Source organism: Budorcas taxicolor, chromosome 10, assembly GCF_023091745.1.
Source record: "Budorcas taxicolor isolate Tak-1 chromosome 10, Takin1.1, whole genome shotgun sequence".
Taxonomy (NCBI): domain Eukaryota; kingdom Metazoa; phylum Chordata; class Mammalia; order Artiodactyla; family Bovidae; genus Budorcas; species Budorcas taxicolor.
This window is the reverse complement of record NC_068919.1, coordinates 54,367,751-54,392,676: the sequence shown is the minus strand read 5'-3', so window position 1 is coordinate 54,392,676 and position 24,926 is coordinate 54,367,751. Positions and strand designations below refer to the sequence as shown.

Sequence of the window (24,926 nt, the reverse complement as noted above, 5' to 3'; positions counted from 1 at the left end):
CTGGGTCCTATTCCTAGCATGACACTATAAGAATACATGGGAGAAGGAAACAGTTTAGAACCCCCTGCCTAGTATCTGGGATTCAGTCTGGAAGTTGAAGGCTCACGGTTCACCCAAGGAGTCGGGTCCTGCTCAGAAACAGGAATCCTTTCAAATCACATAAATGATTGTTGAAGTGATGTGATCTGAGTTTGAATCTCAGCTCCACATCTTACTGCTTTTCAGAACTCATTTTTATCTCTCTCAGACTCATCCTTAAATTAATGCAATAATACTTATTTCACAATGAGTGAGAATTAAGGAAATGTCTTGCCAGGCACAGCAATGGCCATCAGGGCAGTGAGGTAGGAACTTAAGGTGAAAAATGCAGAGTACATGCTGAGCCCAGTGCATCCCTGTCGCCTTTGCAACTGAGCGGCAGGTTGCAGGGAGTACTGACACGGGCTTCATTACAAGTAGTGTTGCTATTGGTCTTGCTTCTTGCCTTCTTCAAGAGCATGGTCCTAGGCTTGAGAAAAGTGTTGGTCCAAGTCCACCATTTATTAAGTGAGGGAACTTGGGCAAGTTACTGAAATTTTTTTGGCTTCAATTTTCTCATATGTTTGCTAATTATGTAAAATGTTTGCATCCATATTCATTAGTAAAATTGCTTATGGTTTACCATGTCTTTGAACAATCATGGCATCAATAATAAATTAATTTTGTTAAATAAGCTAGAGAGCTTTCCTTTATGTCACTTCTCTGGGATGATCTATGTGAAATGAGTGTTGCTATACCTTGAAAGACTGACAAAATTTGCCTCTTAAAACCATCTTGTAGTTTTGTTTTGGGAGGGGGTTTTGTTTGTTTTATTTGAGGGTAGTTATTTGACTACTGAATCAATTTATTTAATATAACAGTTCTATTCCTGTTATTTAAACATTTGTTCTTGAGTCAATTTTGATAATTTATATTTTCCCAAAGGTTGTCTTTTTTTCTAAATTTTCAGATTGAATGCCATCAAATTGTTCATATAACTGTATCATTCATAAAAGCTTGAGCTGTTTTTATCTTATTTATTTGTACTTTTTTCTCTTTTGTAAATCAGTATACAAGAGATTCTCTGGCATTTGTTGACTCCATATTGTTGATTTGCTTTCTGCTTCATTTATTTCTGCTCTTGTCTTATTTGAATTCACCTTCTGCTGTTTGTATTTACCCTGAAACTACTATTCTAACGTATTAAGTTGACTATGTAGTTTGTTAATTTTTATTGTTGCTGTTAACTATTGTTGTTCAGTCACAAAGTCCTATTTGACTCTTTGCAACCCCATGAACCACAGCATGTCAATCTTCCCTGTCCTTCAGTATCTCCCAGAGTTTGCTCAAACTCATGTCCATTGAGTCAGCGGTGCCTTCCAACCATTTCATCCTCTGTTGCACCTTTATCCTCTTGCCCTCAATCTTTCCCAGCATCAGGATCTTTAACTATTGCATACATACAAAATACATACAGCATCAACGAAGTGAAAAACAGTACAAACACCTGTATATCCATCACTTAGCTTTGAAAAGAGAATATTTCCACCCTCTGTGTATTCCTTTCTCAATTTCTTCCTCCTTCCAAACTTCAAAGATTTTATATCTATCATTTTATTGCTTTTGTTTATATTTTTAACCACATGTGTATAACTTAATTTTCTTTTTGTCTTTCCTAACATATGCATTTAAAACTATCCATTTTCCTCTTAGCACACTTTAGCTGCATTGTACAAATTTTGATATATAGTACTTTTATTGTTGTTTAGATAGAATTGTTTCGTAAATGGTCCAGTGATTAGTATTTTGACCCATCAGTTATATGGAAAGTGTGTTCATTAATATTCCGAAGATAAGGGCTTTATTTTGTTACTGCATTGTATTCAAAGGAGAAGGACTGTACTTCAGTCTTTCTTATTTAATTGAGGATTGCTGGACTTCCCTGGTGGCTCAGACAGTAAAGTGTCTGCCCACAATGTGGGAGACCTGGGTTCAATCCCTGGGTCAGGAAGATCCTGTGGAAAAGGAAATGACAACCCACAGTACTCTTGCCTGGAAAATTCCATGAACTGAGGAGTCTGATAGGCTACAGTCCATGGGGTCTCAAAGAGTCAGACATGACTGAGTGACTTCACTTTCACTTTTGCTTAATAGCTTAATACATGATCAGCATTATAGATATCACATCTGAGCTTTTCTGTTTTAGTACATAAGTTTGGGGGCTTCTATATCTCTAATAATTTCTTTCAACTTTTGCTAGTTGACCCTAATAATCTTTTAAATGTTTTTTCCTTAAAAATATTCTATGTGATATTAATACAGCTACACTAAATTTTAATTAATTCAGTTGGTAAAGAATCCACCTGCAATGCAGGAGACCTGGGTTCGATCCTGGGCTTGGAAAGATCCCCTGGAGAAGGGAAAGGCTACCCACTCCAGGATTCTGGGTCACAAAGAGTTGGAGATAACTGAGTGATTTTCACTTTTACTAAATTAGGTTTGTATCCTCCTTGACAGAACCTTTTCTAGCCCTTTATTTACATTTTATTGTGTCTTTATTCATATCTTATAGAAAAACAACTTGATTTTAAAATGTAATTTCAGAATTTTCCTTTTTATGGGTGAATTCTATTTTGTGGGTGAATTAGTTCTATTACTTTTTTAAATTTACTATTTCTCTTCATTTTACTCTGTTTCCTTTCTAGGTTTATTTTCTGTAGATTGAGTTTTCTTTACTTTCCCTGTTTTCCATTAAATAGATTGAAGTTATCTATACTATTTATTTTAGTAAAGTAGATAATTTTTAAATGTTTAATTTAAATACTTTTCAAATTTTAAAGCTGATCAATAATGCTGTCTTAAATACACACACACACACACAGGCACAAACACACACATATATAGAGAGAGATCTGAAAGTGCTTAGGCTTTGATTACTACCCTCAGTGCCCACATTAGGTAGGAGGCAAGTCTTAATGTCATGTCTGAAAATGATCTGAAAAGCCCAAGGTCAAAGCCCATGGACTTTAACTGAATTCCAAACATATCTCCTAGGTTTCCAGAGATTCCACTTTTGTAATTTTGTCATTAAGATCCTTTTAAAAAACTTTCTGAGATAACTGGGGAATCTGTTTCTTTTGAGCCCCTTCTATATAGTAAAATGTTTTATTTTTTCCCACAAAAAACAGTAAAATATTTTTTGTTTTTTCTGGCTAGGTTGCCTGATTAGGTTTTCAATATACAAAATGAATATGCTAATATTTCTAGAAGATTGTTGGGGAAATCAAATGAGATAAATTGAGAGCACTTCAACCATTTTGGACACATGGTGAAAAGTGAGTGTTGCTTGCTCAGTCATGTCCAACTCTTTCTACCTCATAGACTGTAGCCAACCAGGCTTCTCTGTCCGTGGAATTCTCCAGGCAAGAATACTGGAGTGGGTTGCCACTGCCTTCTCCTGGGGCTCTTCCTGACCCAAGGATCGAACCTGGGTCTCCCCCATTACAGGCAAATTCTTTACTGTTTGAGCCCCCAGGGGAGCCCCTTGGACACATAAATATGTAGTAAATATTAGTTATTATTTTTATGATTGTCTGCTTTTACCACACAGCTTTCCATAGATGCATGAGTGACTTAGTTACAAAAGAGAACAGTAGAATAGGTTCCCTTTAGGAGAGATGCTCACCCCTTTCCCTCATTTTCTTTTATAGTATCCAAATCCTCTTTCATGACCTCTATCAGAAGATTTATAAAAACTCAGTCTCTGCCCCAACTGATGAGAACTAGACCGTTCCACAAAAAATGTCCAAACTTTCCCCCAGTGGAGAATTTCACATTATTTTTGGCCTCTTATATTTAATAAGTTACTCATCTTATACCACTTTCTTTATCTATATATATTCATTGAAAGCTTGAATTGGAGAAAAACCAATACTTATAGTACATGACAAATTTGTCCTAATTTGTTATCAGATCAAGTTCCTTGTCATGTATTGGCATGAAACAAAATTATCTTTTTTGTTGTTAGTTTATGGTTTTATTTATATTAGCCTAACTAAATCTTTTTTTTTTAATCTTCTGATATATATCCTTTTCACATTTACTGCATTGTTTTCTAGACCATCTATTAAGGATACAGAAATGAAAAAAGCAACATTGCTGACGGAGTTTTTTCTCACAGGACTTAAGTATTAACCACAGTGGCAAATCCCCTTGTTCTTGTTGTTCTTGGTGATATACCTCATCACCACTGTGGGAAACCTTGGTCTGATTGTTCTCTTCTGCAATGACCCTCACCTTCACATTCTCATCTTAATCCTTGGAAAATTGGCCTTTGTTGATGCCTGGATATCCTCCATAGTGACTCCAAAGATGCTGGTCAACTTCTGTGGCAAGAGCAAAATTATCTCTCTCACTGAATGCAAGTTACACATTTTTCCCCTTGCAATCAGTGTAACCACAGAATGCTTTTTGCTGGCAACAGTGGCATACGATTGCTATGTGGCCATAGGCAAGCCAGTGATACTATCCAGTGATTATGACAAATAGACTGTGCATCTGGCTACTAGCTTTGTCATTTTTAGGTGGTCTTTCTCATGCCATACTTCATAACACTTTTTTATTCAAGTTAACCTTTTGTGATTCCATCATAGTATAGCACTTTTACTGTGATATTATACCATTGTTTAAGATGTCCTGTACTGACCCTTCCATTAATTTTCTGATAGTAGTTATTTTCTCTGGATCATTACAGGTGTTCACCTTTCTCATTGTTCTTGTGTCTTATTCACTTGTTCTCTTTACAATTTTATTTTATTTTTTAATTTATTTTATTTTTTTTTTTTACTTTATTTTACTTTACAATACTGTACTGGTTTTGCCATACATTGACATGAATCCGCCATGGGTGTACATGAGTTCCCAATCCTGAACCCCCTTCCCACCTCCCACCCCATATCATCTCTCTGGGTCATCCCCGTGCACCAGCCCCAAGCATCCTGTATCCTGTATCGAACATAGACTGGCGATTCGTTTCTTACATGGTAGTATACATGTTTCAGTATCACTGGAGCTGATTATGCAGAGTGAAGTAAGCCAGAAAGAAAAACACCAATACAGTATACTAACGCATATATATAGAATTTAGAAAGATGGTAAGGATAACCCTGTATGCGAGACAGCAAAAAATTATCTTTTAAAGTGTATATCCTGTATTGTCCTCTTCTTAAATTATTGAATCATCTATTTTATCACTGTTCTACACTCTTTATTTGGACTCAGTCTATTAGTTACTTAAGTCAGTGGTAATGTGACTAAAACAATGTGAGTAAGAACAAATTACATAAAGTATTCCATGTAGAGGCACATAACTTTTAGTCTCTGTACATTCTGCTGTAAAAATTTTGCCTGAGTAATTTTACCTTCTGGTGTCAATCTTATGTAATGATTAGTCTGATTAAAAAATCAGTCATGAAATTATGTCTGTTTTTATGCTCAGGATCTTATTCTACCATTGTTCTGTCCTCATAACAAATTTCAAAGGGCACATTTATCTAACCTTTGCTCTGCAAATCTTTCTGATGCTTTTGTCCAGAAATAGCAAATGATACATCAGTCAGTTCAGTTCAGTTCAGTCGCTCAGTTGTGTCTGACTCTTTGCAACCCCATGAATCACAGCACACCTGCCCTCCCTGTCCATCACCATCTCCCTCAGTTCACTCAGACTCATGTCCATCAAGTCGGTGATGCCATCCAGCCATCTCATCCTTGGTCGTCCCCTTCTCCTCCTGCTCCCAATCCCTCCCAGCATCAGAGTCTTTTCCAATGAGTCAATTCTTTGCATGAGGTGCCCAAAGTACTGGAGTTTCAGCTTTAGCATCATTCCTTCAAAAGAAATCCCAGGGCTGATATCCTTCAGAATGGACTGGTTGGATCTCCGTGCAGTCCAAGGAATTCTCAAGAGTCTTCTCCAACACCACAGTTCAAAAGCATCAATTCTTCGGTGCTCAGCCTTCTTCACAGTCCAACTCTCACATCCATACATGACCAAAGGAAAAACCATAGAGGGTAGTAAATTGATTCTCTTCTAAAAAGCATCCATTAAGCACATGAAATACACTTCAAAACAGAAAGCATACTTTTCCCCTAGAATTATCAAAATGTGATTGTTTTTAAGTATAAGAAAATGATGGTTTGCATATTCCTATGAGGGAGTATGAGAAGAAAAATAGAACTTTATTAGTTAAGTCATTGGTTAACATGGGGCCGGGGGGAGGAAAGAGGTATGTGGCAAATGGAGGCAGCCAAGCTTTGTTCCTGGTTTAAGTGTCAACAGTTGGTAGATTGGAATTTTGGTGGCCCCAAAACACTGGTAATTGTTCTTGGTAGGAGGCTTGACTGCTTTATTTCTTGGACTCATTCTAATTTCCCCATATAGCTGTCAATAGGAAAGGCAATTCCAGAGTCCTAATTGTTCAGGAAGTCATTTAGTAGAGCAACTTGCTTTAAATTCCAGTTTCTCAGAGCAGGAATTTTAAACAAAATCTATGTATTAAATATGCGCATCTTCCCCTTTGTAGTCCATAGGTCATACTTGGTTACTAAGTCTTATCTGAGTGATGGTGTTCTTGTTCTCATTTCTACAGATCAAGGCACTGTTGAAACACAATAAAATTGCCATATTTTCTGAAATGACTTCAGTAGTATAAAAGTAATTGTTATTATTTTTTGCTTCTCTGCAAAAGCCTGATGTCCTGACTATAAATATAATAATTACTGGAAGAATATGGGTCAAACTATGCCTAAATTTGAAAGATTAAGCTATTTTTTATTTTAGTGCTTTTTCGGTTTATAAATTACTTCTGCAGTGAGCCTAGATTTTATTATTATCCCAACATACATTTTAGCTAATAATAATACATTGACTGTACAAGATTTGAAAAGTTTAGAAACATTTAGAATAGATTAGTGGCAAGTCTCCCAAATCTCTGAATCCACTCTATCAGTCTTAATTCCAGTAATTAGGATTTTGCTTGTTCTTCGAACCATCTTCTCCATACGTCTGGTTCCTTGTTTACCTAGGCCAGAGACCCTCTCTTGATAACATAATTCCCAGTCCCCATCCTTTCACATCAGCTAGCATCCTATTACCTGCACAAGTTATCTTTCTATCTACTCTGAGTGCTTGTATGTGTGGGTATATATGTGTATACTTTTTCTCTTCTCGTTAATCATTTCTTAATCCAAGCTAAGTGGCAGACTTCCATTTCCCATGGCTCATTTTAGGGTTTTCTTTTGTTTTCTTCTCTTTTGTTCTTATTCAGTGCCCCATATCCTAGGTTTTCACCTTACTCCACAAAAGCTATGTTGTTGTAATCTTATTTGATTTGCTGTTATTTTGCTGCTAAAAATACACTCTTTCCCTCAGTATACCATATTCCCCTGAGATGATCATATCAGATTTATTTTTCCATGCTTTCCTTAGCTATTGATTTCCTGAATTTCTATACTGACCATCATTCTATCTTATGCTTTGCTGGAATAAGAAATATTTTCATAAACCATTTATTTTAGAGTGATTTTTCAGCTTTAGTAAACACATGCCCATATCCCCAAAATCAAGAATGTAAAACTCATATTTTCATTTTCTTAAGACTGGGGACATATACCCTCTAGTGACGTATCTTATGTTTTTGTCCAGCTTCTATAGCTTTCAAATGTTATGGTTTATTTTAATGCCCTATTCAATTGATTTTTGATGTGCTGTCTGATAAATTTTCCATGTTTCTTCTTTTTTGAAATTAGCTTCTCTTCTCATGAAATGGACCATGACTCTTTAACCAAAACAAACATTTCAATTTCAATGAAACCTTCTCAGCTGTCTATCAAAACCGTCTTTCACTTGTTTTCCTTCAACATGTGTAATATTTTAGCAAGTGTTCCTTATATTAATACTATAGCCTAAAAATTTAGAGGACTGATTGTATATCACTTGAATTCAATAAAAAGAAAAGGGACATAAGGGATTAGATTAAATGTGTTAATCAGTAAATTTAAATTGTGTGGATAAATTCATATTAGAAAGCAACTGCTTGCCTAGCTCTGGCTTCTCTGATAGATCAATTGGTAAAGAATCTATCTGCAATGCAGGATACCCCTGTTCTATCCCTGGGTCAGGAAGATCTTCTGGAGAAGCAATAGGCTACCCACTCCAATATTCTTGGGCTTCCCTTGTGGTTCAGCTAGTAAAGAATCTGCCCAGCTCTGCTTTCTAAGTTAATATGTATCTCTTTCTTTTCTTATGTTCAGTAGCAGACTCTGTTCTATTCCTACCTAGTGTTCCAGTTAGAATTGTTGTTCTTTCCCCCTACTAAGATAACAAATTATGCAATTGCAAATATACCTGAACTCCAATCTTGGTGTGTGTGTGTTTTTTTTTTTTTTAGCTAAACCAACAATTTTGTACCATGCACACACACACACATCACACAGTCCCCCAGGCCCTCAGCTCAGAACATAAAACTGTCTATGTAGAACTAATGGTATATCTCTTATGCCAAGAATCATTCAGTTCACTTCAAAGATATTGAATGTCACTCTGCAAGGCAGTAAAGGGGAAGCAAAGATGAATAACACATGCTTCTAAATCTAATAGAATTCTTAACAGTTCTTTTCAAGACATGACATCTTCATTACAGAATGAAACCAAGAGATTTATTGACTCAGATTATCTTTATTGAAAAGTGATGGATCCACTTGTTCTATGTAAACGCTAACACAGGGTTCCCCTGCTTGAGAAGTTCCCATATGTTGAGCACACTTTTGGTGTGTAGACTGACTTGAAATGTAAAGAAATTTGATCAGACACTCACTGAGTAGCAAGGCTGGATCTTGGTTTTTAAAAGATAGAAAAATTTTTAGTGAAGATTAGCTTCCTGGTACGGAAACTCCTTGTACCATTACCAGACATATTCTAGGGAAACGCCTGGTGAGGCGAATTACTGATAAAAGGAAAAGCGCTGTTTCCATACTTTGGAATTGAAGAATAATAGAAAGGTAGCCATTTCAACACTGTGGGAAGATACTCTGAAATGAGACTTAAGGATGATTAATGAAAAACACAAGCACTTCCCTTCTATTGTTGCTTATCAGCTAGACTCCTACAGGATTTATGTAAACAACTATTCATCAGGCATCAGGTGGCTGTGGGGAATTATTTATAAATGTAACTTCAGAGAGTGCTGGTCTTTCTCCCCAGCAAGTCACCAGCAGAGTGGGAAATGAGAAGCAAAGAGACTCATCTAAACAAATCTGCAGTATGAGCACTCTTACTTAGCATTTATTCAGTGTTTGAAGTCTATGGGCTATATTCGCTACTGTCATACTGATCATCAACACACAGTAGACAGGTAGAGCAGGAAATTGAGGATTAGAGAACTTAAGTCTCTCCATAGATTATAAGACTCTTAAGTAGCACAACATTAATTTCATGCCATGAAAAGATGTTGTGCCATAACAATCAGAGACAAGACAGCTCCTGCCATCTGAAGCCCATTTCAACTGTCATGCGACAGAGCCTGTGCTCAGGAACTCAGGCATCTGGGCTCCTTGTTCAGTGCTCAGTTCACCAATGGCTTCCATGTACTGTTAAAAATTATCTCCGTTCAGTCATCTGTAAAGATGTGGATGGAACTAGAGTCTGTCATACAGAGTGAGTAAGACAGAAAGAGGAAAACAAATATTGTATATTACTGCATATACATGGAATCTAGAAAAATGGTACAGATTAACATATTTACAGGGCAAGAGTAGAGATGGAGACATACAGAATGAACAAGTGGACACGATGGGGAGAGGAGTGGAATTAATTGGGATATTAGCACTGACATATATATACTACCATGTGTAAAATAGATAGCTAGTGGGAACCTGCTGTGTAACACAGGGAGGTCAGCTCTGTGGTGACTTGATGGGTGGGATGGGGTGGTGAGGGAAACCACAGAAGCAGGGGATATATGTATACATAAAGCTTATTCACTTTGCTATACAGCAGAAACTAACACAACATCGCAAAGCAGTTATATCCCAATAAATGTAAATATATATATATCTCCCTTTAAGGCAGTGAAAGCAATTCCCTGTAGAAAGATCTATAGAATTATACTTCAGAATTGGGGAGGGGTGTCATGTTACAGAGGATGTCATGTTAGAATCAGGGAGGCGAGGCCTGGTTAAGATACAAAGGAGGAGTGAGGGGTGTCTGTAGAAGTTTAAAATCAACATTCAGAATACTTTCCATGACTTTATAATTTTACCAAGAACCAACTTAGACCAAGGGTACTAATATAAATTACTTTTGACTTTTGAATTGATGTTTCCTGAATATCTATCTCATGCCATAGACTAGATTAGGATTGATCGAGCAGTGAGCATGATGTTCATCATCCTTGTGCTCATGAAGTAACAGGATAGAAGATGTAGTTACTATCAAGAAACCAGAGCTCTGTGCTGCCATGAAAGAACCTCGCACAGCAGTGGAGCCCAGTCCAATGTGAAAATTAGGGAATTTCTGTGTTCAAATTACTGAATTGGGCCCTGGAGCATTGAAGGAAGAATACTTGAGCAGAGTCACTGTGATGACAGTCATCACTTAAATCAATAATTAAAGAGTCCTCTCAAAATAGCATTTTCAGGAAAAAGTGATAACGTGGTTTGTTTTATGTTGGCCTTCTCCAGATCCATTGATGTACCTTACATTGGTAACTTCTCTCACCTTCCCAGAAAATACATGTCTTCAAGAAGACGCTACAGGCACTGATCTACCCCATGTCCTCCACCACCCCGCACAACTTTGAGGTCTGGACGGCTACAACACCTACCTACTGTTACGAGTGTGAAGGGCTCCTATGGGGCATTGCCCGGCAAGGCATGAAGTGTTCGGAGTGTGGAGTGAAGTGCCACGAAAAGTGTCAGGACCTCCTGAATGCTGACTGTTTGCAAAGTGAGTACTCAGGTGAAGAAGCAGGTGTGCAGAGCTGGTCTCATCCTATGTATTTTTAGCCCTTGCTAATTCTCAACAAATCCTATCCAGTCACATAAAGTTATACACACTGCCCATCAATCACCTAACTGACTTGGTTGACCCTGGCACTGTCAGATTCCTCAGAATAACTACTTGGAGTTCAATGGCACTTGGCCCAAGTAGAAAATTTCAAAGTGACTTCCAATCTGTGTTCTTACTTTTATCTCATAATAGCCCCACATGGTCAGTGGGAACATGTAAAGTCATGTTCCTCAAACAGGGTTGACGCATCCCTGAGGTGACAGTAACTGGAATTCTTTTCCAAGCCTGCTTGACATCTGCCTTCTGCAAGCAAGCCCCATGTTCTTCTGCAGCCCCGGTGCAGACCTTGAAATTGGGAGGTCGTGTATCTGAATGTCAAAGACAAATCTAACTTACCAGATAGGTGACCTGGAAAAAGTTTTTCTAACTTCTCAGGGCTTCATTTTTCTTCCTTCAAATAAATAGGAATAATAAAATTTACCTTAGTGGTTTATTTTGAAGACTAAATGGGAAAGTTGCTGCAAAGAATCTGGCACATAGTAGATGCTCAGTGAATGTTAATGGCCTTTTCCATTCTTTTACATTTCTGAATAAGTACATGTCACTTTGACTTTTATGACAGGTTGTCTTAGATTTTTCATTTCTGAAAAAAGAAAACCCTTTATACTGGTACTTTAAATTAGGTCCTGAAATGCCAAAACTCTAAAACACATATTATTGACTTTTCACTGCTGAATTGATTTGTCTGCTGACCTTAAATAACTAAAAAAGTGCCTCTGAAGAACTCTATTTAAACATGGATTTTCATTTCCAAATATGTTTTTCACATTTAATAGCGTCCCCTTTGTTATTTATTTGAATATGGTCAGTGTAAGGTGCAGGGGTTGCCTGAAATTGAGGGAGGACAGAGGAAAATGTCAAAAGAGGGATTAAATCGCAAATGCTGGTATGGCCGGCTGTGGTAGTAACAATTCACACACATTGTACACTTTCCTCTACCTGATTAGTATTCTCCCTATACAACCAGGTCAATTGAGACTGTTAATGGTAATGAATGTGTTCTTTAAAGCAAAATAGTACTCCTTTAAAACATAAAATGTATACTTAGGAATGAATGCTTATAATGAAGGGAAACTGACTCAGTATTACCCAGCCAAGTTACCTGCAACATCCCATCCTACAATTACACTTTAGTCTACCTCTTTTAAAAGTGAATTCTGAACCAGTGTCTTAAGAAACAACCATATTAGGGCAGTGCTATTTTGAGAAAATAGGTAGGAAAAAATATTGCCATAAAGAAACGATGGCTTAGATCTCTTAAAGAAAAAAATGATGCAGGTCATACTTAAGAAATGAGCTCATTCTTCAGGTCTTTCAGAGAAGAGAGATGCCACCCACTCATAAGCTTTGGAAACATTTTCATAGTCTGTTTCCATCTCTTCAGATAGCATGCTTTATTTGGTAATGGTTAAATACATGTGGCAAGCTTTTCTTTGAAGTTATTCATTAAAATGTATGTAAACTGGAAGAATCAGAAACAGTACAAAAAAATGAAATTAGATGTGTATCTCCCAGGAAAGGGATGTTTTCCTTAATAACTCCTTATATTTCCCTGAAACTCACATTCTCACACTGAATGGAAAGAGGTTTTGCTGATACATGAATTCAGCTTCACCACTTACCACATAACTATCAATAAAATTTAAAGTTGTCCTAGCAAACTAATGTTCCAAATTCTCCAAGCTAGGCTTCAATAGTACATGAACTGAGAACTATCAGATGTTTAAGCTGGATTTAGAAAAGGCAGAGGAACCAGATATCAAATTGTCAGCATCTGTGGGATCATAGAAAAAGAAAGAGAATTCCAGAAAAACATCTACTTCTGATTTATTGACTATGCCAAAGCCTTTAACTGTGTGGATCACTACAAACTGTGGAAAATTCTTAAAGACGTGGAAATACCAGACCACCTTACTTGCCTCCTGAGAAATCTGTATGAAGGTCGAGAAGCAACAGTTAGAACTGGACGTGGAACAACGGACTGCTTTCAAATCGGAAAAGGAGTATGACAAGGCTGTATATTGTCACCCTGCTTATTTAACTCATATACAGGGTAAATCATGTGCAATGCTGGCAGGATGAAGCATGAAGTAGAATCTAGATTGCCGGGAGAAATATCCATAACCTCAGATATGTAGATGATACCACCCTTATGGCAGAAAGCAAAGAAGAACTAAAGAGACTCGATGAAAATGAAACAGAATAGTGAAAAATCTGGCTTAAAACTCAACATTCAAAAAACTAAGACCATGGCATTCAGTCCCATCACTTCATGGCAAATAGACAGGGAAACAACAGAAACAGTGACAGACTTTATATTTTCTTGGGCTCTAAAATCACTGTAGATGGTGACTTCAGCCATGAAATTAAAAGACCCTTACTCCTTGGAAGAAAAGCTATGAAAAGCCTAGACAGCATATTAAAAAGCAGAGACCTTACTTTGCCTACAAAGGTCGGTCTAGTGAAAGCTATGTTTTTTCCAGTAGTCATGTAAGGATGTGAGAGTTGGACCATAAAGAAAGCTGAGTGTTGAAGAATTGATGCTTTTGAACTGTGGTATTGAAGAAGACACTTGAGAGTCCCTTGGACTGCAAGGAGATCAAACCAGTGAACCCTAAAGGAAAAAAGCCCTGAATATTCATTGTAAGGACTGATGCTCAAGCTCCAATACTTTGGCTACCTGATGCGAAGAACTGATGCAACTAGAAAAGACCCTGATGCTAAAAAAGGTTGAATGCAGGAGGAGAAGGAGATGAGGGAGGATGAGATGATTGAATGGCATCACTGACTCAATGGACATCAGTTTGAGTGAGTTCTGGAAGTTGCTGATGGACAGGGAAGCCTGGCGTGCTGCAGTCCATGGGGTCGCAAAGAGTAGGACATGACAGAGCAAATATACTGAACTATAGAATTAGTGATGTTTCCTTAGGAAACTTCTCTTTTCATTGCTTTAAGCAAAAAAAGTTTTTATGGTGGCACCTTGTTTGAAATAACCCCATGTGTGCCAAAATCAAAAGAAAAGGAGGGAATAAAAATTTTAAGAAGTGAGAGTTGGAAAGCATAGCTAATGCATTCTCCTGTAAACGTAGGAGGGTCTTCAATTTCCTTCTCAAAATTATCATGTAATTTCTGTTTGAAAACCCATAGAGAAAATTTAACAGTATGGCAGGCAATTTGTATTAGACAATTCTAGCTTATAAATTAAAATTTGAACCAATTTTAGTAACTGGTTCAAAATAACCTCTAGTAACTTCTATTGTTTTAAGCCAGATCTTACCTTTGAAGAAAATATTTAATAAATTGTCTCCTATCTTGTTTAATAGTTTTACAAGATAATAATCATTTTTAGATTTCTAGAACCCTCATTATGTTGCTAATTCTTTTCTGAAAATGTTGCTATCTGTCAATATACATACACACATACACAGAATAAAACAAAAGGAAGCAAAAAGTCTATATTTGGGTCTGACCAATGACCAATTCACAATAAAGGATATTTAAAGTTACTTCATTTGAGTTTGGGATTTCAGTCTTATGGAATATTGGGTCTGTAACTTACACGCTTGGAGTCAAGTGAAGTTAGAGCAGGTGATAAGCCCACCCACCATTGCAATACCTCCATGCATGTTCAGAGATTCATGGAAATGTCAGATGAGTTCCCCAAACAGCCTCATCTCAGTTCATGCCTGGCTGATTTTATTTGGAGGTTCTACACTTCACTGCCTTCCTGGCCCAAGGCTACCATCCATGTGAAGTAGAAGGTAGAAACGGAGAATACCAAAGAGAAACAGAGAAGCTTCAGAGAAGAGCACTGACCTCTCACAACCCTCTTTGCTCCAGGCCAGTAGGAGTGGCCAGATTTCATCTACTTTTTCTTAAATTAACTCATTTCTGTCCTGTTACTTGAAAATACATTTACTGTTTTTTTGGAAACAGCATTTGATAATGGAAGAATTGACATACATCTAATGGAGAAATAGTTTCTCACTCTGAAGGATTTTTTTTTTTTTAAAACTTCACAATGTTGTTTTAGTTTCTGCCATACAATGATGCAAATCAGCCATAATTATACATACATCTCCTTCTTGAGCCTGCCTCTCCTCCCCTCATCCCACTTCTCTAGGTCATCACAGAGTGCCAGCTGGGCTCCTTATGTTATACAGTAACTTCTCACCAGCTATCTATTTTGCACACAGTAGTGTATGTATGTTGATACTACTTTCTCCATTTGTCTCCCTCTTTCTCTCCCCCACTGTATCCTCAAATCAGTTCTCTATGTCTGCATCTTCATTCCTTCCCTTCAAATAGGTCCATCAACACCACTTTTCTAGATTCCATATATATGTATTAAATATACAATATCTGTTTTTCTTTTTTTAATTTATTTTAATTGGAGGCTAATTACAGTATTGTAGTGGTTTTTGCCATACATTGACATGGATCAGCCATGGGTGTATGTGATCCCCATCCTGAACCCCCCTCCCACCTCCCCATCCCATCCTTCAGGATCATCCCAGTGCACTAGCCCTGAACATGCTATCTCATGCATCGAACCTAGACTGGCGATCTATTTCACATAGGATAATATACATGTTTCAATGCTATCCTCTCAAATCATTCCACCCTTGCCTTCTCCCTCTTACATCTGTGTCTCTCTTGCTGTCTTGCATATAGGGTCATTGTTACCATCTTTCTAAATTCCATATATATGTGTTAATATACTGTATTGGTATTTTTCTTTCTGGCTTACTTCACTCTGTATAATAGGCTCCAGTTTCACCCACCTCATTAGAACTGATTCAAATGTATTCTTTTTAAAGGCTGAGTAATACACCATTGTGTATCTGTATCACGACTTTCTTATCCATTCATCTACTGATGGACATCTAGGTTGCTTCCATGTCCTGGCTATTATAAACAGTGCTGCGATGAACATTGGGGTACATGTGTCTCTTTCTTTTTTTTTTTTTTTTCTCTTTCAATTCTAGTTTCCTCGGTGTGTATGCCCAGAAGTGGGATTGCTAGGTCATATGGCAGTTCTATTTCCAGTTTTTTAAGGAATCTCCACTTTGTTCTCCATAGTGGCTGTACTAGTTTGCTTTCCCACCAGCAGTGTAAGAGGGTTCCCTTTTCTCCACACCCTCTCCAGCATTTATTGCTTGTAGACTTTTGGATTGCAGCCATTCTGACTGGCATGAAATTGTACCTCATTGTGGTTTAGATTTGCGTTTCTCTGATAATGAGTGATGTTGAGCATCTTTTCATGTGTTTGTTAGCCATCTGTATGTCTTCTTTGGAGAAATATCTGTCTAGTTCTTTGGCCCATTTTTTTACTGGGTCGTTTATTTTTCTGAAATTGAGCTGCAGGAGTTGCTTGTATATTTTTGATATTAGTTGTTTGCTTCATTTGCTATGATTTTCTCTCATTCTGAAGGCTGTATTTTCACCTTGCTTATAGTTTCCTTTGTTGTGCAGAAGCTTTTAAGTTTAATTAGGTCCCATTTGTTTATTTTTGCTTTTAATTCCAATATTCTGGGAGGTGGATCATAGAGGATCCTGCTGTGATTTATGTCGGAGAGTGTTTTGCCTGTTTTCCTCTAGTAGTTTTATAGTTTCTGGTCTTATGTTTGGATCTTTAATCCATTTTGAGTGTATTTTTGTGTATGGTGTTAGTGCTCTAGTTTCATTCTTTTACAACTGGTTGACCAGTTTTCCCAGCACCATTTGTTAAAGAGATTCTCTTTTCTCCATTGTATATTCTTGCCTCCTTTGTTAAAGGTAAGGTGTCCATAGGTGCATGAATTTTTCTCTGGGCTTTCTATTTTGTTACATTGATCTATGTTTCTGTCTTTGTGCCAGTACCATACTGTCTTGATGACTGTGGCTTTGTAGTAGAGCCTGAAGTTAGGCAGGTTGATTCTTCCAAGTTCCATTCTTCTTTCTCAAGATTGCTTTGGCTATTCAAGGTTTTTTGTATTTCCATACAAATTGTGAAATATTTGTTCTAGTTCTCTGAAAAATACCGTTGGTAGCTTGATAGGGATCACATTGAATCTGTAGATTTCTTTGGGTAGTGTACTCATTTTCACTATATTGATTCTTCCAATCCATGAACATGGTGTATTTCTCCATCTTTTGTGTCCTCTTTGATTTCTTAAATCACCAGTGTTTTATAGTTTTCTATATATAGGTCTTTTGTTTCTTTAGGTAGACATATTCCTAAGTATTTTATTCTTTTCATTGCAATGGTGAATGGAATGTTTCCTTAATTTCTCTTTCTGTTTTCTCATTGTTAGTGTATAGGAATGCAAGGGATTTCTGTGTGTTAATTTTATATCTTGCAACTTTACTATATTCATTGATTAGCTCTAGTAATTTTATGGTGGAGTCTTTAGGGTTTTCTATGTAGAGGATCATGTCATCTGCAAACAGTGAAAGTTTTACTTCTTTTCCAATCTGGATTCCTTTTATTTCTTTTTCTGCTCTGATTGCTGTGGCCAAAACTTCCAAAACTACGTTGAATAGTAGTGGTGAAAGTGGGCACCCTTGTCTTGTTCCTGACTTTAGGGGAAAAGCTTTCAATGTTTCACCACTGAGGATAATGTTTGCTGTGGGTTTGTCATATATAGCTTTTATTATGTTGAGGTATGTTCCTTCTATTCCTGCTTTCTGGAGGGTTTTTATCATAAATGGATTTTGAATTTTGTCAAAGGCTTTCTCTGCATCTATTGAGATAGTCATATGGTTTTTATCTTTCAATTTGTTAATGTGGTGTATCACATTGATTGATTTGTGAATATTGAAGAATCCTACATCCCTGGGATAAAGCTCACTTGATCATGATGTATGATCTTTTTAATGTGTTGTTGGATTCTGTTTGCTAGAATTTTGTTAAGGATTTTTGCATCTATGTTCATCAGTGATATTGGCCTGTAGTTTTCTTTTTTTGTGGCATCTTTATCAGGTTTTGGTTCAACATTCAGAAAACTAAGATCATGGCATCTGGTCCCATCACTTCATGGCAAATAGATGGGCAAACAGTGGAAACAGTGGCTGACTTTATTTTTCTGGGCTCCAAAATCACTGCAGATTGTGATTGCAGCCATGAAATTAAAAGATGCTTCCTCCTTGGAAGGAAAGTTATGACCAACCTAGATAGCATATTAAAAAGCAGAGACATTACTTTGTCAACAAAGGTCCGTCTAGTCAAGGCTATGGTTTTTCCACTGGTCATGTATGGATGTGAGAGTTGGACTGTAAAGAAAGCTGAGCACCGAAGAATTAATGGTTTTGAACTGTGGTGTTGGAGAAGACTCTTGAGAGTCCTTTGAACTGCAAGGAGATCCAACCAGTCCATCCTAAAGGAGATCAGTCTTGGGTGTTCATTTGAAGGACTGATGCTGAAGCTGAAACTCCAATACTTTGGCCACCTGATGTGAAGAGCTGACTCGTTGGAAAAGACCCTGATGCTGGGAAAGATTGAGGGCAGGAAGAGAAGGGGACGTCAGAGGATGAGATGGTTGGTTGGCATTCCCGACTCAATGGGTATGGGTTTGAGTGGACTCTGGGAGTTTATGATGAACAGGGAGGCCGGGTGTCCTGCGATTAATGGGGTCACAAAGAGTCGGATACGACTGAGCGACTGAGCTGAACTGAACTGATAATCCCGTTGCCATTTACGTTATTTTTGGGGGTTCGAGTTTATACCTTTTCTCTGTTTTCCTGTCTAGAGAAGATCTTTTAGCATTTGTTGAAAAACTGGTTTGGTGGTGCTGAATTCTGTCAGCTTTTGCTTGTCTGTAAAACTTTTGATTTCTCCTTCATATTTGAATGAGATCCTTGCTGGGTACAGTAATCTGGGTTGTAGGTTTTGTCTTTCATCACTTTAAGTATGTCCTGCCATTCCCTTCTGGCCTGAAGAGTTTCTATTGAGAGATCAGCTGTTATCCTTATGGGAATCCCCTTGTGTGTTATTTGTTGTTTTTCTCTTGCTGCTTTTAATATTTGATCTTTGTTAATTTGATTAATGTGTCTTGGGCTGTTTAACCTTGGGTTTATCCTGTTTGGGACTCTCTGGGTTTCTTTTACTTGGTTGGCTATTTCCTTCCACATTTTAGGGAAATTTTCAACTATTATCTCCTCAAGTATTTTCTCATGGTCTTTCTTTTTGTCATCTTCTTCTGAGACTCCTATGATTCAAATGTTGGGGCATGTAACATTGTCCCAGAGGTATCTGAGGTTGTCCTCATTTCTTTTAATTCTTCTTTCTCCCTCTCTGCTTCATTTATTTCTACCATTCTATCTTCCACCTCACTTGTCCTATCTTCTGCCTCAGTTATTCTACTGTTGGTTCCCTCCAGAGTGTTTTTGATCTCAGCTATTGCATTATTCATTATTGATTGACTCCTTTTATTTCTTCTAGGTCCTAGTTAAGCATTTCTTGCATCTTCTCAGTCATTGTCTCCAGGCTATTTATTTATGACTCCATTTTGTTTTAAAGATTTTGGGTCATTTTTACCACCATTATTCTGAATTCTTTTTCAGGTAGACTCCCTATCTCCTCCTCTTTTGTTTGGTTTGGTGTGCATTTATCACGTTCCCTTACCTTTTGAATATTTCTCTGCCTTTTCATCTTGTTTAGGTTGCTGTTTTGGGGGTGGCCTTTCTGTATGCTGAAAGTTTGTGATTCCTTTTTATTATGGAGATTCCTCCCTGTGGGTGGGGTTGGATGAGTGGCTAGTCAAGGTTTCCTGGTTAGGGAGGCCTACATTGATGTTCTGGAGGGTGGAGCTGGCCTCTTCTCTCTGGAGTGCAATAAAATGTCCTGTAGTGAGTTTTGAGTTGTCTGTGGGTTTCGTGTGAGTTTTGGCTGCCTGTATTTTAATGCTCAGGGTTATGTTCTTGTGTTGTTGGAGAATTAGTTTGGTATGTCTTCCTCTGAAACTTTTGGCTCTTGGGTGGAGCTTGGTTTCATTGTAGGTATGGAAGCTTTTGGATGAGCTCTTGTTGATTAATGTTCCCTGGTGTCAGGAGTTTTCTGGTGTTTTCAACTTTTGGATTTAAGCCTCCTGCCTTAGGCTTTCAGACTTATTCTTACAGTAGCCTCAAGACTTCTCCATCCATACTGCACCAATGATAAAACACCTAGGTTAATGGTGAAAAGATTCTCCACAGTGAGGGACACCCAGAGAGTTTCACAGAGTTACATGGAGAAGAGAGGAGGGAAGAAGGAGATAGAGGTGACCAGGAGGAGAAGAGGGGGAATCAAAAGGGGAGAGAGCAGTCTAGCTAGTAATCAATCTCCTATGTGCTCTCCACAGTCTGGAACACTCAGAGAGGTTCATGAAGTTACATAGAGAAGAGAAGAAGGAGGAAGAAGATAGAGGTGACCAGGAGGAGAAGAGGGGGAGTCAAAGGGATAGAGACAGATCTAGCCAGTAATTAGTTCCCTAAATGTTCTCCACAGCCCAGAACACCCAAAATGATTCACAGAGTTGAGTAGAGAAGAGAAGGGGGAGGGAGGAGATAGAGGTGACCTGGGGGAGAAAAAGGAGAGTCAAAAGGGGGAGAGAGCAATCAAGCCAGTAATCACACTCCTAAGTAAAAATGGCTACTGAAGATTGGATTCTTAAAGGTACAAAACTGATAACACATAGACTCTGATGCTGGGAGGGATTGGGGGCAGGAGGAGAAGGGGATGACAGAGGATGAGATGGCTGGATGGCATCACTGACTCGATGGACGTGAGTCTGAGTGAACTCCGGGAGTTGATGATGGACAGGGAGGCCTGGCGTGCTGCAATTCATGGGGTCGCAAAGAGTCGGACAAGACTGAGCGACTGAACTGAACCAAAAAGCAAAGATTAAAAATCTAGAGTAGAGGTTAGACTCTCAAAAATACAATATTAAAAAAAAATCGCAAAGATTATAAGAATATATATGAAAATTGCTTTAAAATAGGGTCTTTTTTTGCAAGGTAATAGTAGGTTATAAAAATGAAAATTAAAGGAGTAATAAATAACTTAAAATTTTAAATTAAAAATGATAATAATAAAACACATCTAGGAATTTCTCTGGAGCTGTTGAGGGCAGTGTGGGGTCAGTTCAGTTTCAGATAGTTCTTTGTTCCAGCTTACACTTCTTCTCAAGGTCTATAGGCCCCATCCAATGTGCTAACTACAGGGTTTTAATATGTTGCACCTGTCACTTCCAAAGCGGTTCCCTCTTTGTTTATTTTGGCTTCTTCTGTTTGCAAGTCTCTTCAGTATCTAACTTACGCCCTGACACAAGGGGGTGAAGGTGGTCACTTATTTAGGCTCACTTGTTCAGTTGTGCTGTGTGAAGGAAGAAACACTGCAAACAAATATCACTGGTGTGTGTGGGGAGTGCTTGAGGTGTCTGGGCCACACTGGTTTTGCCCCCACTCATGGCGTGTGTGCTGTCCCAGTTTACACTGCTCAGGCTCCAGGTTGCTCTGCAGGGGAACTGTCTAAGTGGGCCTTGGGTTTCCTGTACTTCCCAAGTCTAAGCCACTCAGGTTCAAGTTCTCAGGTACTCCACCAAGGCACAGACTTGGTTGGGCCTGCGTTTTGTGCCCTTCCCAAGTCCAAGTAGCGCAGGTGACCAGGTGTTTGTTTAGCACACTCTTACCAGGTGGGTGGTGCATCTTATTGCCTCCCTGGTCCCAGCCCCTTGGTTTCCTGGGTGCACAGCAGAAGCACCATCTCAGGTGTGCCATGTGTCTCCTTTAGGGAGCTGATCTCTGACTGAGACCCTCCTGGCCCATGTCAACCGTCCAGGATCCCAGGAAGACTTGGTTAGCAACTGGGAACCCGCTCACAGTTTGGTGGAGGATGCCATCTCTGGGGCCGAGATTGCCCCTCTTTCCGGCTCTGGCTGTCACCTGCCTGCCTCTCTGCCTCCAGCAGGGGGAGGGGCCGGCCTGCAGCTGGCTAGCTCTCCTCTGGTATTCACTTGGTCCTTTGTTCTGTGAGCAGGCCAGGTTGTGCCTTATAGCTTTTCTAGGGAAAGTTCTCTCTCTCTCTCTCTCCCTCCCTCCCCCCCCCGCTCCTCCCCCCACCCCCCGCCCCTCCCAGTTTGGGTTGCTATCTCATGTTAGCTCTCTCAGATTGTCCTCAGGGCATTCAGCCCTGGTCTTTACCCTAAGCATGCAGCCTGTGTCTCCCTCTTCAGCCCCTGCTTGCTGCTACTTCTCCACTGGGAGTTGTGGTTAGGTGCATAATCTGTGTTTTTTTTTTTTTTTTTCTCCCAGTTATGTTGCCCTCTGAGATTCCAAAACTCCCCACAGACCTGCCAGTTTCCTGGTGTTTGGAAACTTATCCTCTTTCACGACTCCCTCCCTGGGATGGGTCTCTGTCCCTAACTCTTTTGTCTCTCTTTTTATCTTTTATCTTTTGTCCTACCTCCTTTCAAAGAGAATGGGCTGCCTTTCTGGGTGCCTGGTGTCTTCTGCCAGCATTCAGAAGTTGTTTTGTGGAATTTTCTATTTGTTTTTCTGTTCCTGATTTTCTTCACTCTGTATAACAGGTTCTAGGTTCATTCATCTCACTAGAACTGATTCACATTAGTTCTTTATCATGGCTGAGTAATATTCCATTGTGCATGTGTACCACATCTTCTTTACCCATTCATCTTTCAGTGGACATCAGGGTTGCTTCCATGTGCTGGCTATTGTAAATAGTGCTGCAGTGAACACTGGGATACATGTAAGTATATGTCTATGTATGTGTGTATATATATAAGTATATTTGGATTGTGATTTTCTTATGCAATATGCCCAGTAGTGGAGTTGCTGGGTCATATGCTAGATTTTTTCCCTAGCTTTTTAAGGACTCTCCATACTGTTCTCCACAATGGTTGTATTAGTTTACATTCCCACCAACGGTGTAGGAGGTTTCCCTTTTCTCTGCAACCTCTCCAGCATTTATTGTTTGTAGATTATTTGATGATGGTGATTATGACTGATATGAGCTGATACCTTATTGTAGTTTTGATTTTCATTTCTCTAATAATTAGTGATGTTGAGCCTCTTTTTTATGTGTTTATTGGCCATCTGTATATCTTCTTTGGAGAAATGTCTGTTTAGGTTTTCTGCCCATTTTTTGATTGGGCTTTTTTTTCTTGATATTGAGATGTATGAGCCACTAATATATTCTGTAGATTAATCCTTTGTCAGTTGTTTCATTTGCAATTGTTTGCTTCCATTCTGAGTGTTGTCTCTTAATCTTTTCTATTATTTCCTTTGCTCTGCAAAAGCTTTTAAGTTTAATTAGGTCCCATTAGTTTGTTTTTGTTTTTATTTCTATTATTCTAGGAGGTGTCACCCTGAAGGATATCAACGTAACCCATAAGGACCAAGTCCAAATAGTTATGGTGGCAGTTTTAAACGAGGAATACGTGAAATAAAGAAGTGTATGTTGGTTGGGATGAGGTTTTATGTGGAGTGAGACATATGTAAAAGAGATATCATGCATAAAAAATTTCCTTTGATTATCTCTTTAAAATAGGAAAAAAACCCTCAAAATCAGAAAAATATGCAAGTAACCATGAAGCCTAACCCAGTTGGCCAGCGCTTTCTTACACATCTCCAAAAAAGAAATCCCAGAGTCCCACTGAAAAAAACATTCTACCTTAGTTTTAGTTCCTAACTAGAAATTTCAAGTATCTGCATAAAAAGAGAAAGCATTTCATCAAGAGTTCACAAAAGCAGCATCTTGTGAGATGTATTATTTTGTTCAGTGTTTCCCACTAATGTTGTGTTAAGCTTATGTGCACTAATGCTTAGCCATTGTGAATTCATAACATTCACAAAATGTGGCTAGTGCATTCCTGTCTGCAAACTACTGATTTTTATTTTTTTTTAGTACTGTGTTACCACACATTGCAACCAAGCTATCTTAAGACATATGTTATTTGTATAACATATGAACAGCTACTGTGGGTGGGAGCTTTATTCTGGGCTTTCAGATCTAGAAAAAAATGTTATCAGTGTTGTCTCTGGTCTCAGACATATTTTCTACAACTTAGGTAAATAAATGTGAACACATATCTTGGAAACTTTTGACATTTTGCTTTGTTAATAGCAATTATACAAAGTATGTTTACATAATCAGTACTTAGGAAGCTTTGTAGAGAAGGCAATGGCACCCCATTCCAGTACTCCTGCCTGGAAAATCCCATGGATGGAGGAGCCTGGTGGGCTGCAGTCCATGGGATCGCTGAGAGTTGGACACGACTGAGCGACTTCACTTTCACTTTTTACTTTCATGCACTGGAGAAGGAAATGGCAACCCACTCCAGTGTTCTTGCCTGGAGAATCCCAGGGACGGGGGAGCCTGGTGGGCTGCCGTCTATGGGGTCACACAGAGTCGGACACAATTGAAGCGACTTAGCAGCAGCAGCAGCAGGAGCAGGAAGCTTTGTATTTGCTTCTTTAGGGTGGAGACCAGTCTTTGTTTCCCTATAATTTAGCACACGTGTAAGCACAGCTAACTACATAATAAATGTTGGGAAGCAACAAATAAAGACCTGAGAGCACACTTAGAAATAGCATGAAATAGTTTAGAGATCATTCTTCCACAGAACCATAGATCATTAGGGGAGCCTTTGAGATCCATGAATTGGAAGAATCCAAGCTACTGATTTTACTTAGTGCAGATAGCTCAGTATCTTATAAAATAAAACAAAACAAATGAATAACATAGGAAGGGTTACAACTAAGGTCTCTGAACTCCTAGCCTAGTGATCTTTCCTAATTATAAAGAAAC

General features: G+C 38.4%; 1 protein-coding gene across 1 annotated transcript in view; it reads left to right on the top strand.

Moving 5' to 3' along the window:
• Positions 1–24,926, top strand: part of UNC13C (unc-13 homolog C) — a 655,255-nt gene that overhangs the window by 244,029 nt on the left and 386,300 nt on the right. The window contains exon 7 of the mRNA XM_052646337.1: positions 10,798–11,017. Coding sequence (XP_052502297.1) covers positions 10,798–11,017 — 220 coding nt within the window. The remainder of the gene's footprint in view (positions 1–10,797; positions 11,018–24,926) is intronic.